This window comes from Cydia pomonella, chromosome 21 (assembly GCF_033807575.1).
Source record: "Cydia pomonella isolate Wapato2018A chromosome 21, ilCydPomo1, whole genome shotgun sequence".
Lineage (NCBI taxonomy): Eukaryota > Metazoa > Arthropoda > Insecta > Lepidoptera > Tortricidae > Cydia > Cydia pomonella.
The window spans coordinates 2,117,162-2,139,463 of NC_084723.1; the positions used below are offsets into that span (position 1 = coordinate 2,117,162).

General features: G+C 33.6%; 2 protein-coding genes, 1 long non-coding RNA gene and 1 other non-coding gene across 5 annotated transcripts in view; 1 reads left to right on the top strand and 3 right to left on the bottom strand.

Moving 5' to 3' along the window:
- The window catches only part of LOC133529539 (uncharacterized), a 408,510-nt gene that overhangs the window by 289,556 nt on the left and 96,652 nt on the right, over positions 1–22,302 (top strand). The window lies entirely within an intron of this gene.
- The window catches only part of LOC133529557 (uncharacterized), a 469,399-nt gene that overhangs the window by 253,534 nt on the left and 193,563 nt on the right, over positions 1–22,302 (bottom strand). The gene's annotated exons all lie outside the window — the stretch shown is intronic.
- LOC133529545 (octopamine receptor beta-2R-like) overlaps positions 1–22,302 on the bottom strand; it is a 312,683-nt gene that overhangs the window by 1,760 nt on the left and 288,621 nt on the right. The window contains exons 4-7 of one of the 2 annotated variants that reach the window (XM_061867288.1): positions 14,736–15,002; positions 13,280–13,459; positions 12,447–12,705; positions 6,499–11,406 (exon numbers count right to left, since the gene is read on the bottom strand). In XM_061867288.1, coding sequence (XP_061723272.1) covers positions 10,663–11,406; positions 12,447–12,705; positions 13,280–13,452 — 1,176 coding nt within the window. In that variant the 5' untranslated portion in view covers positions 13,453–13,459; positions 14,736–15,002 and the 3' untranslated portion in view covers positions 6,499–10,662. Of the gene's footprint in view, positions 1–6,498; positions 11,407–12,446; positions 12,706–13,279; positions 13,460–14,735; positions 15,003–22,302 lie in introns of those variants that run through there. The other variant, XM_061867289.1, reaches the window with a different exon arrangement.
- Positions 19,063–19,134, bottom strand: Trnaa-ugc (transfer RNA alanine (anticodon UGC)). Its single transcript has one exon. It is a non-coding gene; the product is annotated as a tRNA-Ala (tRNA).

Here is a 22,302-nt window from a genome sequence, read left to right on the forward strand (position 1 = left end):
CCAAGTATGGTGAAAATTAACTCGAATATCTTCGTTCAGATGTTATTTTTTGGGTCACACTCAAATTATATGACTGCGGTCAGGCTCAACTTGGTCAAACTTCTCATACATTTAGTATGGTTTGACGGAGTTTAGACGCAGGCACAAATATGAAGAATAACCCTTTTAATGACGCAGTTATTTCTAAAATTTTACAAAAATTGAAGAAATAGCTCAAACGTAGTACCCTAAAATACCTATTTGGGTGTTACCATACCAACCGATAGATAATAAGATCGAAGGTAAAATGGAACAGTCGACTTCGATCGATTGTTCTAGGGAGAACATGTTGTTGGGCGACGTCGACTGTTCCATTCTACCATTTGATTTTATTGATCTCGATTTTTTATTATTGATCGGTATTAAATTTGGGGACCATAATAATAGTTAGTTGGATGGTTTTACGGTAGGTGAAGAGTATTATTTAATACTGTTATGAAGATGGCTGAATATGAATGAGGGCTAAATTTTTTGCTCACCAGTTGGCGCCATTGTAGATGGTTGTCCAAAAAACAGTTCTAAAAATTCTCAGTCATAATAAGCATCCTTAGTTGGCGCACTAGTCACATACCTTTTAGATGACTCATTTAGCATATCAGGGCTATAACTGCGAAAATCGAAGTTCGTCAACTGCGGGCATTTTTCTCTGTCACGCTAATAGTCTTAAAGAGAGTAAAAGAGGAAGATCCCTGCAATTCACGAATTTCGGTTTTCGCGGTAGGCCCCGAGAACCCGTTATCGTTACTGATGGTGAATTTCCAATATGACTTGGAAACTCCGTTAGCCATTTAAGAAGTGTAACACAGTAGATGTCGCTAGGGCGCCTTCCTAAGGCGCATATGGTAGAAATATTCGCTGTCCTCGGCCATAGAGATATTTCTCTAAGGTAAGCATAGAGTGCTCACTCCATACAGTATAGTTTTCTTACCAAAACGCTTATTATTTTCGTAGTCGACATCTAGCGTCAAGTAGCGGATTTGTCAGTATTGCTACTTGACAATATATCACATTCTTGAAGTCGCCCTGCACGTTAGGCAGAGCCTTGCGTCGCATCCGACTCGCGCGCAGCACCACGCCCCTGGCCGGACCACGCGTGGCCAGCACCTGCTAGTCGTACCATCTCGGAGACTCGCTAGTGCTCGGAAATCACTTAGTGTCTTGGGGCCCAAGATTTACAACTCTCTTCCAGCTGATATAAAAGAATCACGATCTGACGCAATTTTCAAAAATAAACTGAAAAATATTTTGTTACTCATGGCTTGTTACACCATTGAAGAATTTTTTGAGAAAATGAAATCACTCAATGAACTAGGTATATCATTGACCCACTCACATAAATAACTGCCTATTGCATAATAATTGTACCTATTTGGTCATTGAACCATTATTTTAATGAATTATTAAATTATTTTTAGTTTTTTTTTTTCCGATTTATACCTAGGTTAAGAAAAAATGACATGTAAAATGTTGAATTTTACCAATAAATTAAAAAAAAAAAAAAATATGTCGCGACGAACGAAAAGTGAAATCAACAATTTTCAGTTAATATTATTTAACCGGATTAGCTGGAACTCTATTATCAACTCGTTCTGATTGTAATATTGGTTGTAAATTGTTGAGAAATACACTTTTCGTCAGTCGCGACACTCGACTCGTGACATCTAGTGCCAAGCAGCGGTACTGATAAATCCACTTGACGCTAGACGACGACTACGAAAATAATAAGCGTTTTGGTAGGAAAACTGATGTATGGAGTGAGCACTTATTTACCTATGCCTCGGGTGAAGTCTCCGTAGCTCAGTTAGCAGAGCATAGGCTAGTAATCCAGTGTCGCGAGTTCGAGCCTATTCCGGGACAGTGAATTTCCACTTTTAATGTATTTCTAACCTTATCAGTTATCAGAGCTAAATTAGGATTTAAAAACTTGTTATGGATAAGATCAAAAGCGTAACAAGTTGTCAAAATTGAATCGGGTTTTTGGTATTCAAAACCGGTTACCATTACCACACATTAGCATTGCCGGGCCGATGCTGATGTAGTATGACAGCCAAAGCTCAATATCAGTTCCCCTAGTGTAAATTTATTCGATAGTGAGACGTGACGTACGCGTTTGATTTGTCTCACTTTTTATGGGATTTTGAGTTTCCAAAACGTCCCGCTTGGCGCGCTGTTTCTAAATCCCATACAAATTGAGACTTAACGCAAATGCACGCTATCGAAGGAATTTACACTAGGTTCTGGATGCGTTCGATGAGTTTACAATCTGTATCGAATCGATTAACAAGGATTAACTCAAGTAGGGACATAGGTACCGGAATTCCGGAATCCCGAAAAACCAGAATTTGGGACCGATTTTCACGATATTGTAATATATTTATTTAAGATGACCAATATCGGAATATCTTAATTCCGGTATTAATTCTTTTTTATTTCGTTTTACATTGTAAAAAATAAGGTTAAACTGCGATTGATGTGAATATATCGAATTAAAACCATTTTTTTTCGATGAAACGAAAAATACATTACTTTTTTATTTGATGAAACGAAAAATACATTACTTTTTTATTTTATGAAACGCAATTTGCAAAAAAAAAACTGAAAAGACGTAAAGTATCAATATGAATACTGGTATTTATTCCGAAATTCTGGTGTTTAGGACTGATGTCGGATTTTAATATTATAAATACCGGTGTATTGAGAAATGTCCGATATTGGAGTCCGTACCTGAACTTTAATCCTAAATTATTCACATTTCTGTTGGTGTTGAAACTCTAGGTCCATGGGGTCCCAGCACGCACAATTTTTTTGCAGAAATCGCGCAACATCTGGTTGACATAACTGGTGACCGAAAAGCTGGCGGCTTCCTCGAACAACGTTTCAGCGTGGCGATACAACGAGAAAATGCCGCCAGCATCGCTGGTACCATGCATCAAGTCAAGGGCCTTTATTACATTGCTAGTTATTATTATTTTTGTATTTGTTATTGCTGTAGTACCTTTGTTTATATCTATTAAATATGTTAATAAACTTGAATTACGTTGTAGGGCACGTGACAAAATACTTTTCTTCACACTTGCTCGAAAAAGGTCTTATTTCATGCAGGTGTACTAAAGCACAAAGGCCTATATTGTTCTCCGGGGAGATATGGATTGTGAAAAAAAAAGCCATAACTCGCTAGGGAGTTGTGACTTTTAATCCAAAATTTCACTTACCCCCCTCGTTGCACAATGTACTATTACATCATGTAAAATATTGCTCCATGTGTGGTAACCGCAACTCTACGTAGACGCTTAAGGCGCTCTTATAGACAGATTTTAGGTTTTTGAGGGGGTGAAGCAGACGAAGTGGTAAAGCAGGCAGGCGGGCGCCCCGCGCGCCGCGCTCGCAGCAAGCCTACGTCCTTATTCTGACGCCATCCGTATTCTGGGTTGTTAGTTCTGGGATCTTTTCCGGAAATTTATATTGATTATGATTTAAACTTAATGAAATTAAAAATTTGATAATTATATATAATACTAGAGTATACCGCGGCAAATTGAGAACCTACTAAAATGATACCAAATCGTTTTGTGTCGAAATAATATTACTTACTAATTCAGACAAAAGTTATAACTGTCTGCTTTAAATCATATATAGATACCTATTCAAAACTTAGTTGACCTTAAAAATGCAATAGAAGTCTCAATTTCGGGCAAGTAGTGAAAAAAGGAAGAATACTAGCAAAGCTAAGTAATTTGTGGAAGTGAAAGTAAAAAGGTAGCATGTTTTTGCTGGTATTGAGATAACTGAAAACATAAGCATAATAATAAAAAGTGTGTTTTAGTGAATAACGCCTTTTTGATGGCTATGTCGCCAGTCGCCACTTTGGGACCTAGTCTAGACTACCTTCTTGACAGATATCAAAGTCACAAGGTACCATTTGAATAGACTAATTTTTACGAAAAAAAATGTACCAATTTATATTAATCCATAAATTTTCCAAGAACATGAACTTAATATGTTTAAAAACATACAAAAATTAAAAAAATAAACAATTTTTTTTTTGCGGAATTGACTTAAACTTGTACATGAAATTCTTCTTATGACCTCAGGAATACGTGGTTAAAAAAATTCCGTTTCCTCACGGGCACTTTTTATGACTTAACCTTTGAATTTTAAGTCCTACGTAGAAAATTAATTAACAATTACCTCCAATCATAACTTTGTTTTGTGGTGGTAGTCATTTTTAATAAGGAAACTGGAAAACTGTCACTGTTGCTAGGTTTGATTAGTTAGGTGCATGTGGCGAAATGCATAAACATTACAATAATTTAACAACAACAAGGACAACTTCAACAGAAGGACATGATGTCACGATCCTCAGCATTGAGGGACCAAGAAGAAGAAGACAATAATTTAATTGTTCTATTCGAATAGCGTATTTAGTGCTTATTCTAACGATATATGCTTCAATATATACTTTTATACATAGATAAGCTTAAAATGACATTATTTATTTTTCGAAACAATATACATAATGGATATATACAGATGATTACTATAACTAGCTTATATCTAAAATAGGCCCTTGAGGCATTGTACCAAGGATGCTTGCGGCATTTCCTCGTTGTATCGCAATACTGATACGTTGTGCGAGGAAGCCGCCAGCTCTTCGGTCACCAGTTACGTCAACCAGGCGTTAAAATAGTTGAATTTGTAATATTCTCTAAATCCGCGCTGAACACCCGACGGGGCCCGCCACGTGACTACTTTTTACGTTTTGGCTTCTGCCACTTGAAGGGATATACTATAGGCCTTGACTAGTGATTCATTTCAAAATAAACTATTTTAATATATACATATTACACATAAGCACCCTAATGCAAAAATGAAGAAAATATATTTTTCGAAACTTTCGATCGATTTTTCCACTTATATTTTGTATTGGCAGGAAAAATAGTAAAAGCATATCACAAAGACATAACAAGGTCCAAGGTTTTAAAGAAGAAGGTAAAATTGGCTGAGACCTGAAATTGACGGCAGAGTGTCATCGAAATTTATACTTGAAAAAAGAAATAAAATGTCACCAGTTTTCATTTCATGCAAAACAGAAATAGCATGGTATAAAAGTATTATACCAAACTTTTACAAAGGACTTTATGTTTAACATTATCAAAAATGGAATTTAGTGACATTCTTGAATTTACAGAATAATTAACCAGTGAAATAAAAATATTGGCGAGAGGTATAAATATATACGAACTTCCGAACCGAGCACTTGCAAAATTTTGAATGGAATTTGAAGGGTAAATATCACTCCTGCTCACCTTACAAAATAAAATAGTTGATAAATGTTGTAAATAAAGTCTTAAGTGTATACCATATGAAAATTAATAAACCAGAAATACCAAACAAATTCAACACTTATAACATAAACTATTACAGCCATTTGAGCACTTCCACAAAAACGTGAAATGGTACCTTTCACTAAGCACTATTTAAATCCAGTATATCTCCTGCATCCTGTATGTGTTAAAAATGAAGCTGTTCCAATATAATGACTTATATAAATGAAACACGCGGATTAATTTTATTTGTTTACGTTTAAAAATAGGTATTCAATTTTATTATTACTGTAATAGCCATTTAAAATATTATTTTACCTAAATTGATAATTAAAAGTAGGTACCCCTCACGAAATAAGTACTACTGAATTTTATACTTAGCAGTGTTTTTTAAAATGTACATGTATTTTACCTTCCTCGTATTAAAAATGAAAAGTAGAGTGTTTAACTCGGGTGCAAGGCACCATTTCATCATTTGGTTAATCGTGGCTGTATGCCGGACAGATGCGTGTGTAAAACTTGTCAAAAAAGATAATATGACGGATGGATGTCTGAAATGTCACCGTATTTAAGAATCAATTAGCTTAAAAATTAGTTTTTTCTTCGTAAGAGTGATGAAAACATTGTGTGTATAACATATTTGTGTATTTATAGTGTGATTATCCATTTTATGTAACGTCCGCTAAACTAGCACAGGTCCGACGCTGACAGTGGTCACGGGCGTACTGGCGTACTGACGGTATTGCCGCGCAGGGTAACGTTTAGTAGACAAAATGTTGAATTCATAATTATGAATGAAAAATTTAACGCATCGATAAACTGACAAGCAAAATGTTAAAGTTACTTAAAAGCTATTAAATGAAGTAAATTTCATATTGATATTCATCATAGTACTTCTAAAATATCGAAATAAATACAGTTTTAAGCATATTTTCAAAGCAAAAATCTATCGAGAAAAAGATGAGCCATCGTGTTTCTGACAAGCATACGGCTAGTTCAAAGACTGAAGTTATACATACTAGAAAATAATCGATGAAATCCTTGTACAAGCCTGTAAATATCGATTTAAACATAGCGCATTTTACTATACACCGCGCCTTAAGGATGTTCACATTATAGAAATCAAACAACAACATATTATATACGAAAGAAATCGTCATTTATTTTGCAAAAAGCATTTGATTACACGCACATTATTAGGTAACATAGGTACCTAATGGCTAAACCACTCCTTTCATCAGTTTCTTAAACAAGTGAAATAGCATCGATTTATTTCCCTCCAGCATTGACAAATACAATATTAAAATCAATAATTTAACATCTGCAAGTAAGGGATTATGTACAACTAATAAATATATAAATTCACCTTTGGATGATAAATATTATAAATATTCATTAGAGAGTCAATACATTTCAAATATATGATATATATTACTTGGTGATTGCGCTTAAGTAATAATATTATAACAAAACTGATAAACAATATATCGAATTTTTAACATTCTAAGCTATCACAGTCCAAAATAGGATGTAACAGAAATACTTAATCAATATAATATATGAATAACCGTTAAAACTAAATAAATAAAGCATCACTCTGCAGTCATAACTTAAACACACAGTTATATTAAATTTGTTAATAGTGACATTTAAAATAAAATATAAACGTCTAAAAAAGTCGCGTACATTTTACGTACTGCATGCAGTCTACGCACAAGTGCCTGAGAACTTTTAGGGTTGAGGGCGCCACGGTGTGCACCGAGCGCGGGGCATGGAGGCGAAGCGGGTCTCTCATAATGTGTTGGTCGAAACGTTAACGCAATTGACCATTAACCATTACAAATTGAACCGTAAACTGTAACCGTCCGGTACGCTTTATGGTTCAATTTGTTATGGTTAATTGTCAATTTCAATTCACGTTCGGCCAACACTGTTCATATTTATAGTATAATTCCATTTAGTACCTCTACTTTTTTTAATTTCCTTTACTTTTCTGGTTCGAATTCATATCTATTTATATTATACATTGAATATTTTTTTATTTATGTTATATTTATATATGTATGCATTCTTTTATGGTTATCTCTTCTCATGGTTTTATCTATCTCAAAACTTGCATTTCATTAATTTCAGTGATTGTACACTTTTGTTTTTGTTTATGATTCACTCATCGTTACATCTGGTCTACTCATTTCCTCAAAGGTTAACTGGAAGAGATCATAGACAGGGATAAGTTCGCCTTTGTTGTATTTAATTTACTCTGTAACGGCATTTTTCGTGTTTTTATTTTAATTAATCGAAATTTCGTGCGCGGACTACTTGTACGTATTAAAAAGTATATCGAAAAAGACAATTATTAAATTAATATATTTTTATGAACTATCGATGTGAAACATTAATGTTTTTTCAATGTTAATACCCATATAACATATGCTATTATTGTATTTAAAGTTATAATATTGCTGTGTTGTTAACATTTACCTATACCGTTAACCAGGCTAAAGGATTCAACTAATTTGTATGAAAAACGTCTAATATTAAAAATGATAAGTAACTATGGTAATGCCATTTGACAGATATTTACACATTTAATTTCACATTTATGCATTGACTACAAAATACTTCAAGCTAACACATATTATATATCTTTTGAGTACATCAAGCTAGAAGACATAGATAGAAATTAACAAGAAATATTGGACGGATATCAACCAAAATTTAATGTTAAACTAAATATTATGCAAGATATTTAAAACATTACTTATATAGTTATGAATATTATTGGAAAATTAAAAGTCTTTAAAGCAAAAACGTCATTTAAAGTTACATAAAATATGAGAATGTAAAAATTTGTTATTCATGTTATAGAAAATAAATAAGTAACAAAAATACGATTTCAGAGATATGATTTTTGTTAGAACATAGTACATCTAAAGAAGTCACAACCATTTATTATTACTTTTTTTACATTTACAGCCCATATGCGACATATTTAATTTATTATATGCGAGAACCAGTGACGTTTGGAAATTTTAAAATGACATACCAAAAAGTTACAAGGTTTACTACTAAATAGTTCCTAACTACTATTATTCTAGGAAATAAAATTTCCTATAAATATTTCCAATGATACTTCATTTTCTAAAATACACATTACTTTTGGGCGCAGCTCTACAATTGATGCTAAAATTTTGGCTATTAATAACTTTATTAAAAATTCGTTATATACCTAATTTTTAATTTCAGAATTCTACATTTATTATTTAATTATATAAGTTTTGAGCCTTAATTACTTATTCAAAAGGAAGACACATTGAATTTACATTAGCGTTTTTTAAAGAGGGCAAATAAACGTTGAAGAAAAACACTGTCTTTTAATATTTTTTGTAGCCAAAGTTTCGCTTAAGATAGGACGCTCAGAACGAAGAATTTCTTATATTGACCCTCCATATTCGCATGTGATAGATATAGAAAAAGGCGGGTCGATCTACGAAATTATTCGTGCTTAGAGTCCTCACTTTATTAAAAAAGTGTTTTGTTCTAGAAGAAAAGGTATTGTTTGAAATAATTAAAATCAAGATGAAATAATTTGTTTTTACTGAGTTTGGTCATTTTTATATTACAATAGATGTTTGATTTGACTAAACTTTATTTTAAGAATAATTCTGACAAAATTTTTGTTTTTCTGCCTCTGACATTATGATATTGTAAATTATTTAAATATACAAAAAATAACCTCATATTTTGTAACTGGAAAGACGAATAAATTTTATTTAATGAAAACGAAGTTTAAAGGGAAGCCAAGATTCAGAATATTTGCTATTAGTAAGTTAGTCATTTTATTATTTAAAAACCTACTAATTTTAAAACAGATTTATTTTGACACAACACTGACACACCAAATCTAACGGATTTGTTAAAAAGTTAATTGTAGCACATCGATAATTATTTTAAAATCGTTTTTTTTTTTCTATTGAAGCGTTATTTGTCCCCATATCTTTACCGTATCTTCCTATTAAAGTTAAAATAAAATAATTTTAAAAACTAACGACTGTGTATATACTAATATCTACATCATTATTCCTATATTCTAAAACCTTACCTTTATTATTCACATTTCTGTATTTACTATTTAAAATATTTATTAGCATCTTCAGGTTAGAGAAAACATTTCACTGAAAACAACAAATAAATAAAGTAGATGCTTAAACAACAACAAAACAAAACAAAAATAATTTACAAAAGAAATCGACACGATGGTTACTTATTACCAAATCTAAGACAAAACCTGTGACAAAATTTGATACCTAAGTACAAAAACAGAACCGTACAAAACTATATACTCACTCATTTTTAATTACTACTATACAAAGTCTACCCCCTAATGTAATACCTAATTAACACAAATCAAAACTGACTAGTTTGGTTTCTTAATTCAAAACATGGTTAACTGTCTAAAATTTTATTAAAGTGATGATAATTTATAATCATATCTAAAACTGTATCCCCGTCGTTTTAACGTTCTTCAAATTAAATTACTATTTAAAATACATGATCTACAATTTAAAATACTTTTTGCATTTTAATGTTTAATTTTTTAGTTAATTTTCTATTATACAATACATTTTTTATATAATTTCAATTAGCTATTTCCCTAAGTATCGTAATTATATGAAACTTTATATTTCTATAATTACAGTAGTTCTAAGCCTAACATTTAATTAAAATGTTTCTATTGGTTTAATCTTAATTTATATTTACATCGTTACTTTGGCTTTCAATCAAATGAATTAGGCCTCTAAAATATCTATCAGCCTATTTCAACATCCACACTTTGAATAAATTTGTTTACATAAATATTAAAGTTAAAGATAACATAAATTAACTGTACAGATCAGGTCACACAGCGTCAGGTCTGTTTTTATTGGTTATTACACAACTCGTTAATTTAAGTGTCCACTTCTGAATGAACAATGAACATCAATTAATTACATTTAAGCTCCATTCAGTAATTACGCGATCTGAAATTCCACTTCTGATATTGTGAGCCCTGATTAATTAAAAGCAATGTTAGTTACAAATTAAATTAAACATAATAGCTAGGACAAGAATCAAAACAGACATACAGTTTTCAAAATATGCTACAATTTCTTTGACTATTTTCCTACTTAGTCTTACTAAAATACTTTAAAGTTCTATACACATTTTCACTGAACTATCAGTCACGACTAATCTAAGTACGCTGGCCATTCGTTGACTACTAGTGTTACACACTTGACTCGTTAGAGTTTCTGGGTTTTCAAAGTGATGCCAGGTCGGACGCCCGTCTTGAAGCCGCAGGCACCCTCAGATTTGCAGAACCACGCCGGTCCAACCTCTCCATGGCATCAAGATCCGATGCGTTCCTTTTACAAAAACTGCAGAAGGCACACGCTAAAGTATTCTTAAAAGCATTTCTAAAGTCTCTGTTGAAATACGCGTAAATAATTGGATTTAGCGCAGAATTAAAATAACCAGTCCAGAACATGATAACTGTGAGCACTTCTGGATATGTGCAGGTTGTACATAATGCTGTAGTTATGTAGAATAAGAAGAACGGAAGCCAGCAGAGAATGAATGCTCCCATGATGATCCCTAAAGTTCTTGCTGCTTTGTGCTCTCTCTTCATCTTTAGTATATTCCTATCTTTGGTTGGTGTATTTGCATTTAAGTGCAAAGCACCATTTTTATCTCCAACTTCTCTTGAATGTCTGTGCATGAGCATAGCGTTGCCAGCTCTTGCATGCAGCGCTTTCTCCTGTCTGTTCGCTTCTTTGAATATTGCTAGATACGTGAAGATCATGATCGTGCAAGGTATCCAGAAGGATATCGAGCTGGATATTACGGCGTATGGCTTATTGACTACCCAGTCACATTTATGGGCGTTCTGTGGAAGCTCTCGCTCGTCTAAGTGTTTTTTCGTTGTGTACCACCCCATAAAGATTGGGGCGTAGGATATTGTGACTGGACTTAGCCATGTAGCTGCTAACATGACGAATGCCATCTGAAAGCAAAAAGTGTTTTGAACTTTCTTGTTCTTTTTCCTACACCCTTTATAGCATCCAGCTTCATTTTCTTACTCCACATGCATTACTCGATGATACCACAAATAAAAATATTTCATGCACTACGAGTATTTTTACCGCAAAGCAAACAAGTGAATGTATTTTTTTCGGTTTTCATCATGCACCATTAAAAAAAACCCGAATGCCTTCAAAAAGCAATCAACCGCAACCAACTCAATGAAAAAAATTAACGCGTATGAACATGTTAAATGACGAAATTTAAATTGAATAACATAATATTTTACTTCAAATAGAACTAATTTGACTTCATTTCATTAAATTTTAATAAGAAGATAAACTCGACCCAGAGGGATAGTCGAGAAAATAATGTTCAGCTTACACATTTCTAGACCCAGTAAATCATAACTGAGATACAATTAGTGGCCAGAAAGCGGCGGAGCACAGCACAAATCATTATTGCTAACTAGGTAATGGCAATGGAATTAGAGCAGTGAATTTCGTGCAAATTGGGTCAACGGCGTACTTGTCCTTTTGCCAAGTGCAATCGCTTTTAAATGACTTTGGTAAAGGATAGTGCAGTGTGAAAATTCTCACTACAATTTAAAAACCTAAAACTTTAACTATAATCACCCAACTGTGGCTTTAGTATTCTCAAATGTTACACTTTTAGATTAAAAGTTTACTACTAAGGCAGAATAATTTCAAAATGTTATAGTGTAGTTGCAGTGTCGTGATGAAGTAGGTAGATATCATGAAATGTTTTAAAAGGTATTAGATATTAAGTTAGATATAACTAACAGGGTATCATGAATTTACTAACTTTGTATAACTATAAGATCTTATTATGTAATTATGTTCATAACTATATAATAAATGAATATGAATATAAAGTTGTTTAGAAATAAATTTAAAAGATTTTATCATGGAAATTCTATAGACAGATAAAATAATGATGATGAACATTACAGCAAAACAAAACAACACTAACAATAAAATTAATAATCAACCAAATTATTACCTTTTTAGTCATCTTGATTGGATATTTCAAAGGCTTCACAATGGCGTAGTATCTATCAACCGATATGCAACATAGGTGCAATATCGAGGTGGATGTGAAGTAGACGTCGGAAGAGTTCCATAGGTCGCAGATGACGGAACCGAACCGCCATTCGTCGTAGAACTGTACGCTGAAGTTGAATGGCATGACCACCATGGCTACTAGGATGTCAGCGAAGGCCAGTGATACTACGAAGTAGTTTGTGATGACGCGTAGTTTTCTGTAAAGATATATATACACTTAATATTAGTATTGATGGCAACGCCATCACCTAAGTTGGTTCGGATAAGTTGTACGAACCATATTGTTTTTACCTTAAAGTTGGCTAGAGGGCACCGTAAGCTCTTAAGAGATTGCATATTCTTACAAAAATGGCCCATGCCACCATTGCCCGGATGGTCAAGCGGGCACTGAAGGCTTTGGTATTTTTTTTTTTTCATATATGACGTCTACTCACAACCAAAATTATAGCGGTAATATTGGTTGTTATAGAAATAGTCATAATGATAGAGATGAAACATGGGTGTTTTCTATTTATGTATTTAAGTATTTATATATTATATATATATCGTTGTCTATGGACCCACAACACAAGCCTTATTGAGCTTACTGTGGGACTTAGTCAATTTGTGTATTCATGTCCTATAATATTTATTTATTTATTTAAACATCATACTAGCAATAGTAATAATAAAAGTGGCATTGGTAGTTATAACGTTATGAAGGTATCAAACAAATGATGGTTATCAGTGACACCGATTGAAACCATAATTATATTCTTGAAGATAACATACCTATGTCTCATAACAGAGACGATGACAAGCAGGTTGCCAAGCACCGCCATGATGACGATGAGCAGCAGCACGCTGACGCGGAGCTTGAAGAACACGCCGGAATCGCCGCCGTCATCGGTGACATTGTTGGCGCTAGCGTTGGCGCTAACGTTTTGGAAGATTTCATTTGCCATCAGTCGTCTGAAAATGATAAAGTAGTTGAGAACGGCGTTCCTTATCCTTCTTCCTCGCGTTGTCCCGGCATTTTGCCACGGCTCATGGGAGCCTGGGGTCCGCTTGACAAATCCCAAGATTTGGCGTAGGCACTAGTTTTTACGAAAGCGACTGCCATCTGACCTTCCAACCCAGAGGGTAATCTAGGCCGTGTTGGGATTAGTCCGGTTTTCTCATGTTTTCTTTACCGAAAAGCGACTGGTAAATATCAAATGACATTTCGTACATAAGTTCCGAAAAACTCATTGATAAGAGCCGGGGTTTGAACCCGTGAACTCCGGATTGCAAGTCGCACGCTCTTACTGCTAGGCCACCAGCGCTTTCGAATCCAATATATGTGACCGCGGCTGGCAAAACGTCCCACATTGTCGATTGCCGTAAGGTCGAGATTTGCTTGTATCTTAATATGAATAACATGACATTTTGCCGGCCACGCTCTCATATGTAATTGACTTGTTATTAGTAGTGGCGCTTTTGGATAGCAAAATGTACTGGAAAATGCTGACTTTTAAACTTCGGCTTCTTGCTGTTTAATAAGTAATGCATTAAGTTTCACTATAAATAAATGCATTAGGTAATTCTTTAAAATAGTGTTTGAATAAAGCTCGATGATTGAAAAAAAAAGTAATTATAAAAATACACACAAAAAAGTTCTGGAATTGTCATTTGAATGTATTTAAAATGATTTTAAATGGATCGATCGCGTATTATTAAGCCGAAGAAATGCTCTATTACATATTTCCATTCAATTTTGGAGAATATTCTTTTCGAAAATTCTCTCTTCTTCTCGCCTTGCTTTTGGCTTTAACTTAATTTAACTAAATTGTATAAAAACTCATAAAAAACTTGATATCAAATCATACCAAATCCATTTGTAGCATCATAAAGTAACACATCGTCACTATTTTGAAAAATTCTCGTACTGCTACTCAAAGTTGAAAGGCAGTAACAGAACTCTTATGCATCCCATAATTATATAGATAGCACATTTTTCTTTTGATTGACAAAACAAGATAAGAGTTTTTATTTTAAATTTGTGCCGATATACTTATCCTCTAGTCATTCATATGTCAAAACTATTATTAAAGATAAAGGGCAGCTGGAGGTTAAGGTTGATGTTTAATTTTATATAGTTTTCTATCCACACTTAAGTTCCCTCTTACGAATAATACAATAAGAGAGCGCACCTTAACAATATCCCCGAGTCGAATAGATGCCCCCATTATTTACCTTTATTACCTACCTTTTATATCGCTCGTTTTATTTTCGCTCCTAAAATTTCTTCCCAAACTGCGTTGGAACTTCTTTTTTGCATTGTTACTTGCTCTTAAACAATCCTTTTCAATTCTCGTACCATCTTCAGGTTCCTTTTTTTCTTCACTCTCTCAGTTCTAATGTTCTCATAAAACTTCTTAACATACATGTTTACTTGTGCCAGTTATATATTTCTGTTGAATCTTTACATTGAGTCGCGGTGCGTGGGTATGTTCCTCCATCTTCAAGGCATTTTCTGTAACAAGGAAAAATACGAAATAAGGACAAAACGTCGTGATAAATATTCATTTGCAATTTTGAAAGTAATATTACATACGGCGCTGACTGCGGTAATAGCCTCAGTGCCAACTGGAAATGAGATTTTTTTCCGAATGACGAGAAAATGTTTGCATAAAAAATATGGTTTGTATTTGGTCTATAACGACCCGTAATAATATAACTTTTAAGATTTGCAGAGTTCGCCTAGGCTGACTTTGCATTAACTTGAATAGAACAAGTGAAAGAGAGTCATTAGAACGTCATATTTTCATATAAATTTTTCATGATGACATTGCCACAATTTGTCATGCAAATAGCATGCACACGAAAACGAAATTTACGAAATTCTAGGTACCATTAGTATATTCGTTATTCGACGTATCATTAGTACTAAGTGCTTGTTTTTTGTTTGACTAAGTAAACGCTTTCTGTTCAAGTGTGCAAAAAAGCTATTTAAGTCTGCTTCTATCCAACTGAATAATTGCAGTATTTATTTTTTTAAAGACTTTTATAATGTAATGGCTACCCAGGTTGGCTGTTGTATTTTTATTGTTGCTAATTATTTTTCATGTCACTAAGACGTCATGTTATTGTATATGTTGATTGACCTGTAACAGAGCCCTTGACGCGTGTGGTGACGGACTTTAATTGTTGAGCCAGGTTCAAGCTAATTTGGATGTCAATACTTACGATGTGAAAACAATTAAAGTTAGTGACTGTACCTACTTACAATTTAAGTTTTTGAATTTTGAATACAAAAAAGAAATATATTTCAAATATCCTTTTCGTTTATTTTAGCACTACCTTCTGCCCGCGAGTTTTTCTACATAGGATAACGATGATGACAAAACTACCATGTTTTTTTTTTATGGTAGAGGAGGCAAACGAGGAGATGGATCTATGTAATATTATTGACATTTCTCGTTAGCTTTGCGTAGCTAACCAGTTAACCGTACGTATAATTATAAAACGCCGCGCAATATTAAACAAGAAGCGTAATTGACAGCGTTTGAATGAGAATCAAAAATACCAGAACTTAATAACGGTACAAATAAACTCGGTAATGAACAGTCTAACACAGAAACATTCCAATTAGGAAACATTTTGACGGCACCATTTCAATTTTAGAATCGCGAAAAGGGAAAATGTAGAGTGTTCATTTGAATTTTTCGTTTGGCATCTGGATTTTACTCTTTTAGAAATTTTATTAAGATTTTATTCTTGTAACGAAGCTCAAAAGCCGTTACTACTTCAAATCGTATTTTTCTTTTATTAATAACTTTCATAAGTTTCTGGTTATATTGGGAGATTTTGTTGAATCACTTTTATAAAATAAAAATAATATTTTCAAATATAATATTTGAAATCGGATTTCAGTATTTAACTCTGACTCTGAAACAAATTATTGTGAATTTTGTTATGAAATTCAGAGAAAAATGTGATCGCGGCCGATAATAGTCCCACTATGCCGCTTGCCATAATAGTATATCGTCGTGTCGTGGTAAGTGATTAGGAAACATATTCTGATTGTAATAACAGGATCTACCTACGGAAGGTGGAGGTAAGGAACGAAATCTCCATGTACCAAAAAGTGTCATCAAAAATTCTTAAATAAGTGGCGCTAAAATACCTAGAGTACTGGAACAAAAAAATCAAATCATAGACAGCGCAATTCACTCCGTCAATAACGCCTAGGTTCTTAGCTACTCTAGCGCTACTCTGGAGAGATTTGGAACTATTATTTATAGCTGACAACTGGACACTCTTGCAACAGTTCTACCATAAGAGATGTCACTCCTCTTAATTCCACACTCCATAGTTATACCTATTATGAACCTGTCAGTGTCAAAAAACGTCAAATTTGACACTGACAAATCATATCCACAATTATTCCATCTCCAATTCGTAACCTGTTTATACAATCAAAATATTATACGCCTTTGGGCCTGTTTATGATTATACCAATATTAATTAATTTAAAAATCGTCACCAAATGTCAAGTACACATAAAAGGTAAAATATGACATTCTTACACAAATTGACTAAGCCCCTAAGTAAGCTCAATAAGGCTTGTGTTGTGGGTACTCAGACAACGATATATGTAATATACAAATACCTATCAAATATCTGTGAAAAGTGAAAACGGTATAATAAATGTATAACATACTATAAATACTTAAATACATGCATGTATAGTATTAACATAATGAAGAGGTATTAATCAAATGCCTCTTGACCGGAACTAGCGCACTTAATTAACGCAAATTAATTGGTATACAATCTGTATGCAATGCCGCGGGGACCTTATTTAGATATATTTTAATTTAGATTAGTTTTTAATTTTAATATAAGTAGCTATTTTATATGATTGTTTGTACCATTAATTTTACACTATTAAATAAAAATCTATCTGTTATAAAGACGACTAAGCAATATAATTTTTAGGCAACATAACTACTTACACTAATCTGCTTAGTAAAATGTTAATTTATCCATTAAATTCATTATTAACACGTAAGGTATATCTGTAAGTGCTGGTATGTATGTATAACAACAATAAACAATATAAACAATATTATGTAAAATGTATAATTGTTGGTGCAATAAAGAATATTTACTTACTTACTTACTTACTTATTAAGGTGACGAAATAATACTCTACTTAACTAATTCAAAATACTGAGCCCCTAGTATAAATTTATTCGATTTCGTGACGTGACGGACTCGTTTACGTTAAGTCTCATTTAGTATGGGATTTAGAAACAACGCGCCAAGCGGAACGTTTTGGAAGCTCAAAATCCCATACAAAATGAGACTTAACGCAAATGCGTATGTCACGTTACGCTATCGAACAAATGTACTGAATTGTTCTGGTAATAATACTACAAAATTCAAAAATAAAAATATTTATTTTAAAGTTTTTTTTCAAACTACGTGTATAATTATATAGGAACAAGTTGGTGAAAACATAATAAAACTAAATAAATTAAAATTTTAATTTTATAAATAAAAAAAAATTGCCCTAAGTCGTGATCACTTGGTAGGATGCAGGTGCTCATAATGCTGGCCGTATTGCCTCTCTTGATAGCAATGTTGACCCACTGAGCAAAATATTGGCCAGCCCTCTGCTCACTCAAAGCTCTATATTGTTTTTAAAACTGTTTATTTCAGGATATAGCTGAGTATATTGAATGATACTAATTGACATAGTTAATTTTCACAAATTAGATTTTTTTTTTCAAAAAAAATTTTAAGCGTATAGCGTTGCAGCTGTAACCATGTGTAAGCTGTGGCCATTATAATTTAAGTCAACAAAAAACATGTAAACTATGAGATATCAATATCATTTCAAACATAGATAAACCGTCCGTTTAGTAGCAAATGTACAAACTTCTTAATACCAACCAATAAGTAAACAGACCTTATGGCAAGTGTACACGCTCCTAGGAGCTTTAGCAGAAAAAAATATTGACTATCTCCGAAATAGAGTTAGAGAATTAGAATGCCGATGCCGGTGCCTTTGAGAAAGTAACTTAATTTAGGCTCAGAAATGCGAAACTTTTTATTTCTATCTGGAAATAATCTTCCAGTTAGTAATAAAATGTTTCACAAATATTTTGTTTTTTCGAGATGTTAATTTAAATTGTTTGATAAAATCTATAAATTGTATATACAGATATCAATGGTTTATGCGTCGTTGGACTAAAAGTAAATATGGCGATGTATAAAAATGTCTACATATAAAATAAAAATTGGTCCGAGTATTAGAAAGCCAATACTTCAAAATGTTTAAGTCTTATCAAGTCGGAATATAAAAATGACTACTTTCAAAGTATACAAATGTCTAAGTCTTATCTTAGTGCCGCAACATATTTATATTTGGTCTAATGTACAGATGCACATTTTTATACTTCGTCGAAATTATATACGCACGAACTTATGCAAGTAGACATTTTTATACATCGCCATATTTACTTTTAGTCCAACGACGCATAAACCATATCAATCACACTTAAAAAATCAACAATGATCAACTCTGGTCAACGTGGGACTCGAACCCACATCTTTGGATTGCAGGTCCAATGCGTTACCAATTGCGCCAGCTGACCATCCGTCATTTACCGCGAATTTAACCATTGCAACTTGGATAATGTCACTAGCGACATCTGCAATTTAAGATTTATAACCTTAACATATATCATCGTTGATTTTTTCATTGTGACTGATGATTGATTGTTGTGTGTGTTGATGATGTCCTATAATATTTATTTATTGTTGATCTGTATATACAATTTATAGATTATAATGTGGTACAGTCAGCATCAAAAGTAGCGGATCAAATAACGTTTCATAAGTATCTACCATTCTGTAACAGCTTAACAAAAAGTGATGTCTTTAATATAGAACAACTAAGACTGTAAAAGATATACTTTTGAACGCGAATTTTAGAAATTTATCTGGATTTGGAAAAGTTATCTGGAATATCAGATACTTTTGGCGCGTTGTTTCATCCGCTACTTTTGATGCTGACTGTACGTTCCACAATAAAAAGGAAAATAAATATTTACATTTTGATAAAATCATTTGTAAATTGTGACTTAAACTTTTTAATATAATAATTAATAAGTTAATTTAAGCTTATACACCGTTATACCGTGTTTTTTAATCACCATTAATTTCAAGGGTGTATTTCTGCAACGTGTACGTTGCACAACGTAACGAATATTTGTTAAAACTTCCAGTCTTTGAAAATAAATATCTCATTAACAGAAAAGTAAATAAATGTATTAAACATGTTCAGATCTTATTTCGTACATCACGAGTAACCTGTTTAAAGATCAAATGTAACAAGATATAAGGGCGTTAAAAACGACGCGAAAACCCTTTATTCACCGCCCCGGGTGGCCATGTGTTACAATTATTCCTGAAATATATTCGAATCTAATATTCAACTTGGGATAACTCCCGCCAGCAAAATAGCCAAAAAAGTATGATCACAATAGATGTACAGTCAGTATCAAAAGTAGCGGATCAAACAAGGTTTCAAAAGTATCTACCATTGTGTAACAGCTTAACAAAATGTGGTGGTTCTATATGTAGAACAATTAAGATGTTATAAGATATACTTTTAAACGTACATTTTAGAGATTTTTCAATATTTGGAAAAGTTATCCGGAATATCAGATACTTGTTTGGCGCGTTGTTTCATCCGCTACAATTGATGCTGACTGTACAAGGCAGGAAAAATAAATCATCGATGGATTTTTAAAGAAAATGTGTTTTTTCGAAAACGCGGACAAAGTTGACTTTTGACGGTATTTCATATATAATAGCTACAAACATTAAGCTATGATAAATGAATGATATTATAACTAAAGATAGGTTGTAGGCATTCCAAAATTGAAGCGCTCACCTTGTACAAATTGTACAAGTTTCCTTTAGTCGCGCCTGGCAAGTGGGAGATGTGGACAAGCTAACGAATTTCCACAAACCGAAAGAGACTAGGCTTATGTTTAAGAACAAGTATGACAAAGATGAATGGAATGCGAAAATTAATCAAAAATAACAGATTTCTTTGTAGGTATATAATTAAATATGGAATTAATTTTTATTCTCCTTATGTATGAGTATAACCTGTCTTCTACTTCCTCCTGTCCTTATCCCACGGTATATGGGGTCGGCACAACATGTTCTTCTCTTCTTTTCTCCTTTATCTTTCGTCACCTCAGAACTCACTCCTTTCTTTCTCATATCCTCTTTCACACAATCCATCAATTGTTTTTGGGTCTACCATCCGCTTGGGACGGAGGTCCATCAACATTCATTCCTAACATTCTTTTGCCTACAAGGCATTCATCCCTCCTCATTAAATGCCCATACCACGCTAACCTACCACTCCTTATCTTCTCCGCTACCGGTGCTACTTTCAAACTTCCCCTTATATACTGTCTATAGTTATATAATATCATCGTGATACATCAGAATCACATGTTTCTGACCAACTTAAAACGTGACCTTTTCTCATTTGACTCGTGGTTTGGGTTGTGTAGTGTGGTTGAGTTACTTTCGTTAGCCATATAAGAAGAGAGTTGCTACATGAATGTGTGTGTAAATTCCGATAATAAACATTTAAGTTTATTACTGGAGAATGGTAAGGTTGATAGTTACAAACTAAAAAAAATGCGAAGCTATTTTCTGGAATAAAATTACGCTAGTCGTTTAAATATGACGCACGTTAGAGTGGTCCGGGTTTGGACCAAGGCGACTGATACTTCGTTTTTTTATCATGAGTTAACTGTGATCACGTGTTGCTTTCTATAGACAACCTGAAGTATCGGGCGCTTCGGCCCGGACCCAGATCATTCTAGCGTGAGTCGTTCTTAATGTTTTTATTTTATAACTAGAAATAATAGCCATTAAACAGGTTCTTCATCTTCCTCACGTTGTCCCGGCATTTTTCCACGGCTCATGGGAGCCTGGGGTCCGCTTGGCAACTAATCCCAAGTATTTACGCAATTAGTTTTTACGAAAGCAACTGACATCTGACCTTCCAACCCAGAGGCTAAGCTAGGCCTTATTGGGATTAGTCCCGTTTCCTCATATTTTCTTTACTGAAAAGCGACTGGTAAATATCAAATAATATTTCGTGCATAAGTTCCGAAAACCTCATTGGTACGAGCCGGAGTTTGAACCCGCGACCTCCGGATTGCAAGTCACACGCTCTTACCGCTACCAGCGCTTCATCAAACAGATTCCTATTATGTAAAATCAAATACCGTGGTGACAAAACATCAGCTTCACGAATCACATTATCAGGGCTTTTGAAATTCGCTCTGGTAACCCTTTTCCCGCCTTGCGTGTGGAAATGAAATTTGCACGACGCTTGTTTTCACGCGACTGAAAGAACGAGATTTATTTCCATTGTAAAAAGGGAGGCTGAATTTAAATTTGTGACCCGGTATTTTAAACATGCGACGTGTTGGAGGAATTCAGGAAAGGTGTAAGGCTGTGTTTGTTATAAGGTAATTTTGACAGATTTTGTGTTTTTGTCTCTTCTTTGGCCAACCCTTCCCAGCCCTTCTGGGGTCAGGTCTACTTAAACGTTTGCGCCAGAGAGCTCTGTACCCCTAGTGTAAATATTTTCGACAGCGAAACGTGACGTACGCGTTTGCGTTAAGTGTCATTTTGTATGAGATTTTTGACTTTCCAAAACGTCCCGCTTGGCGCGCTGTTCAAAAACCCATACAAAATGAGACTTAACGCAAACGCGTACGTCA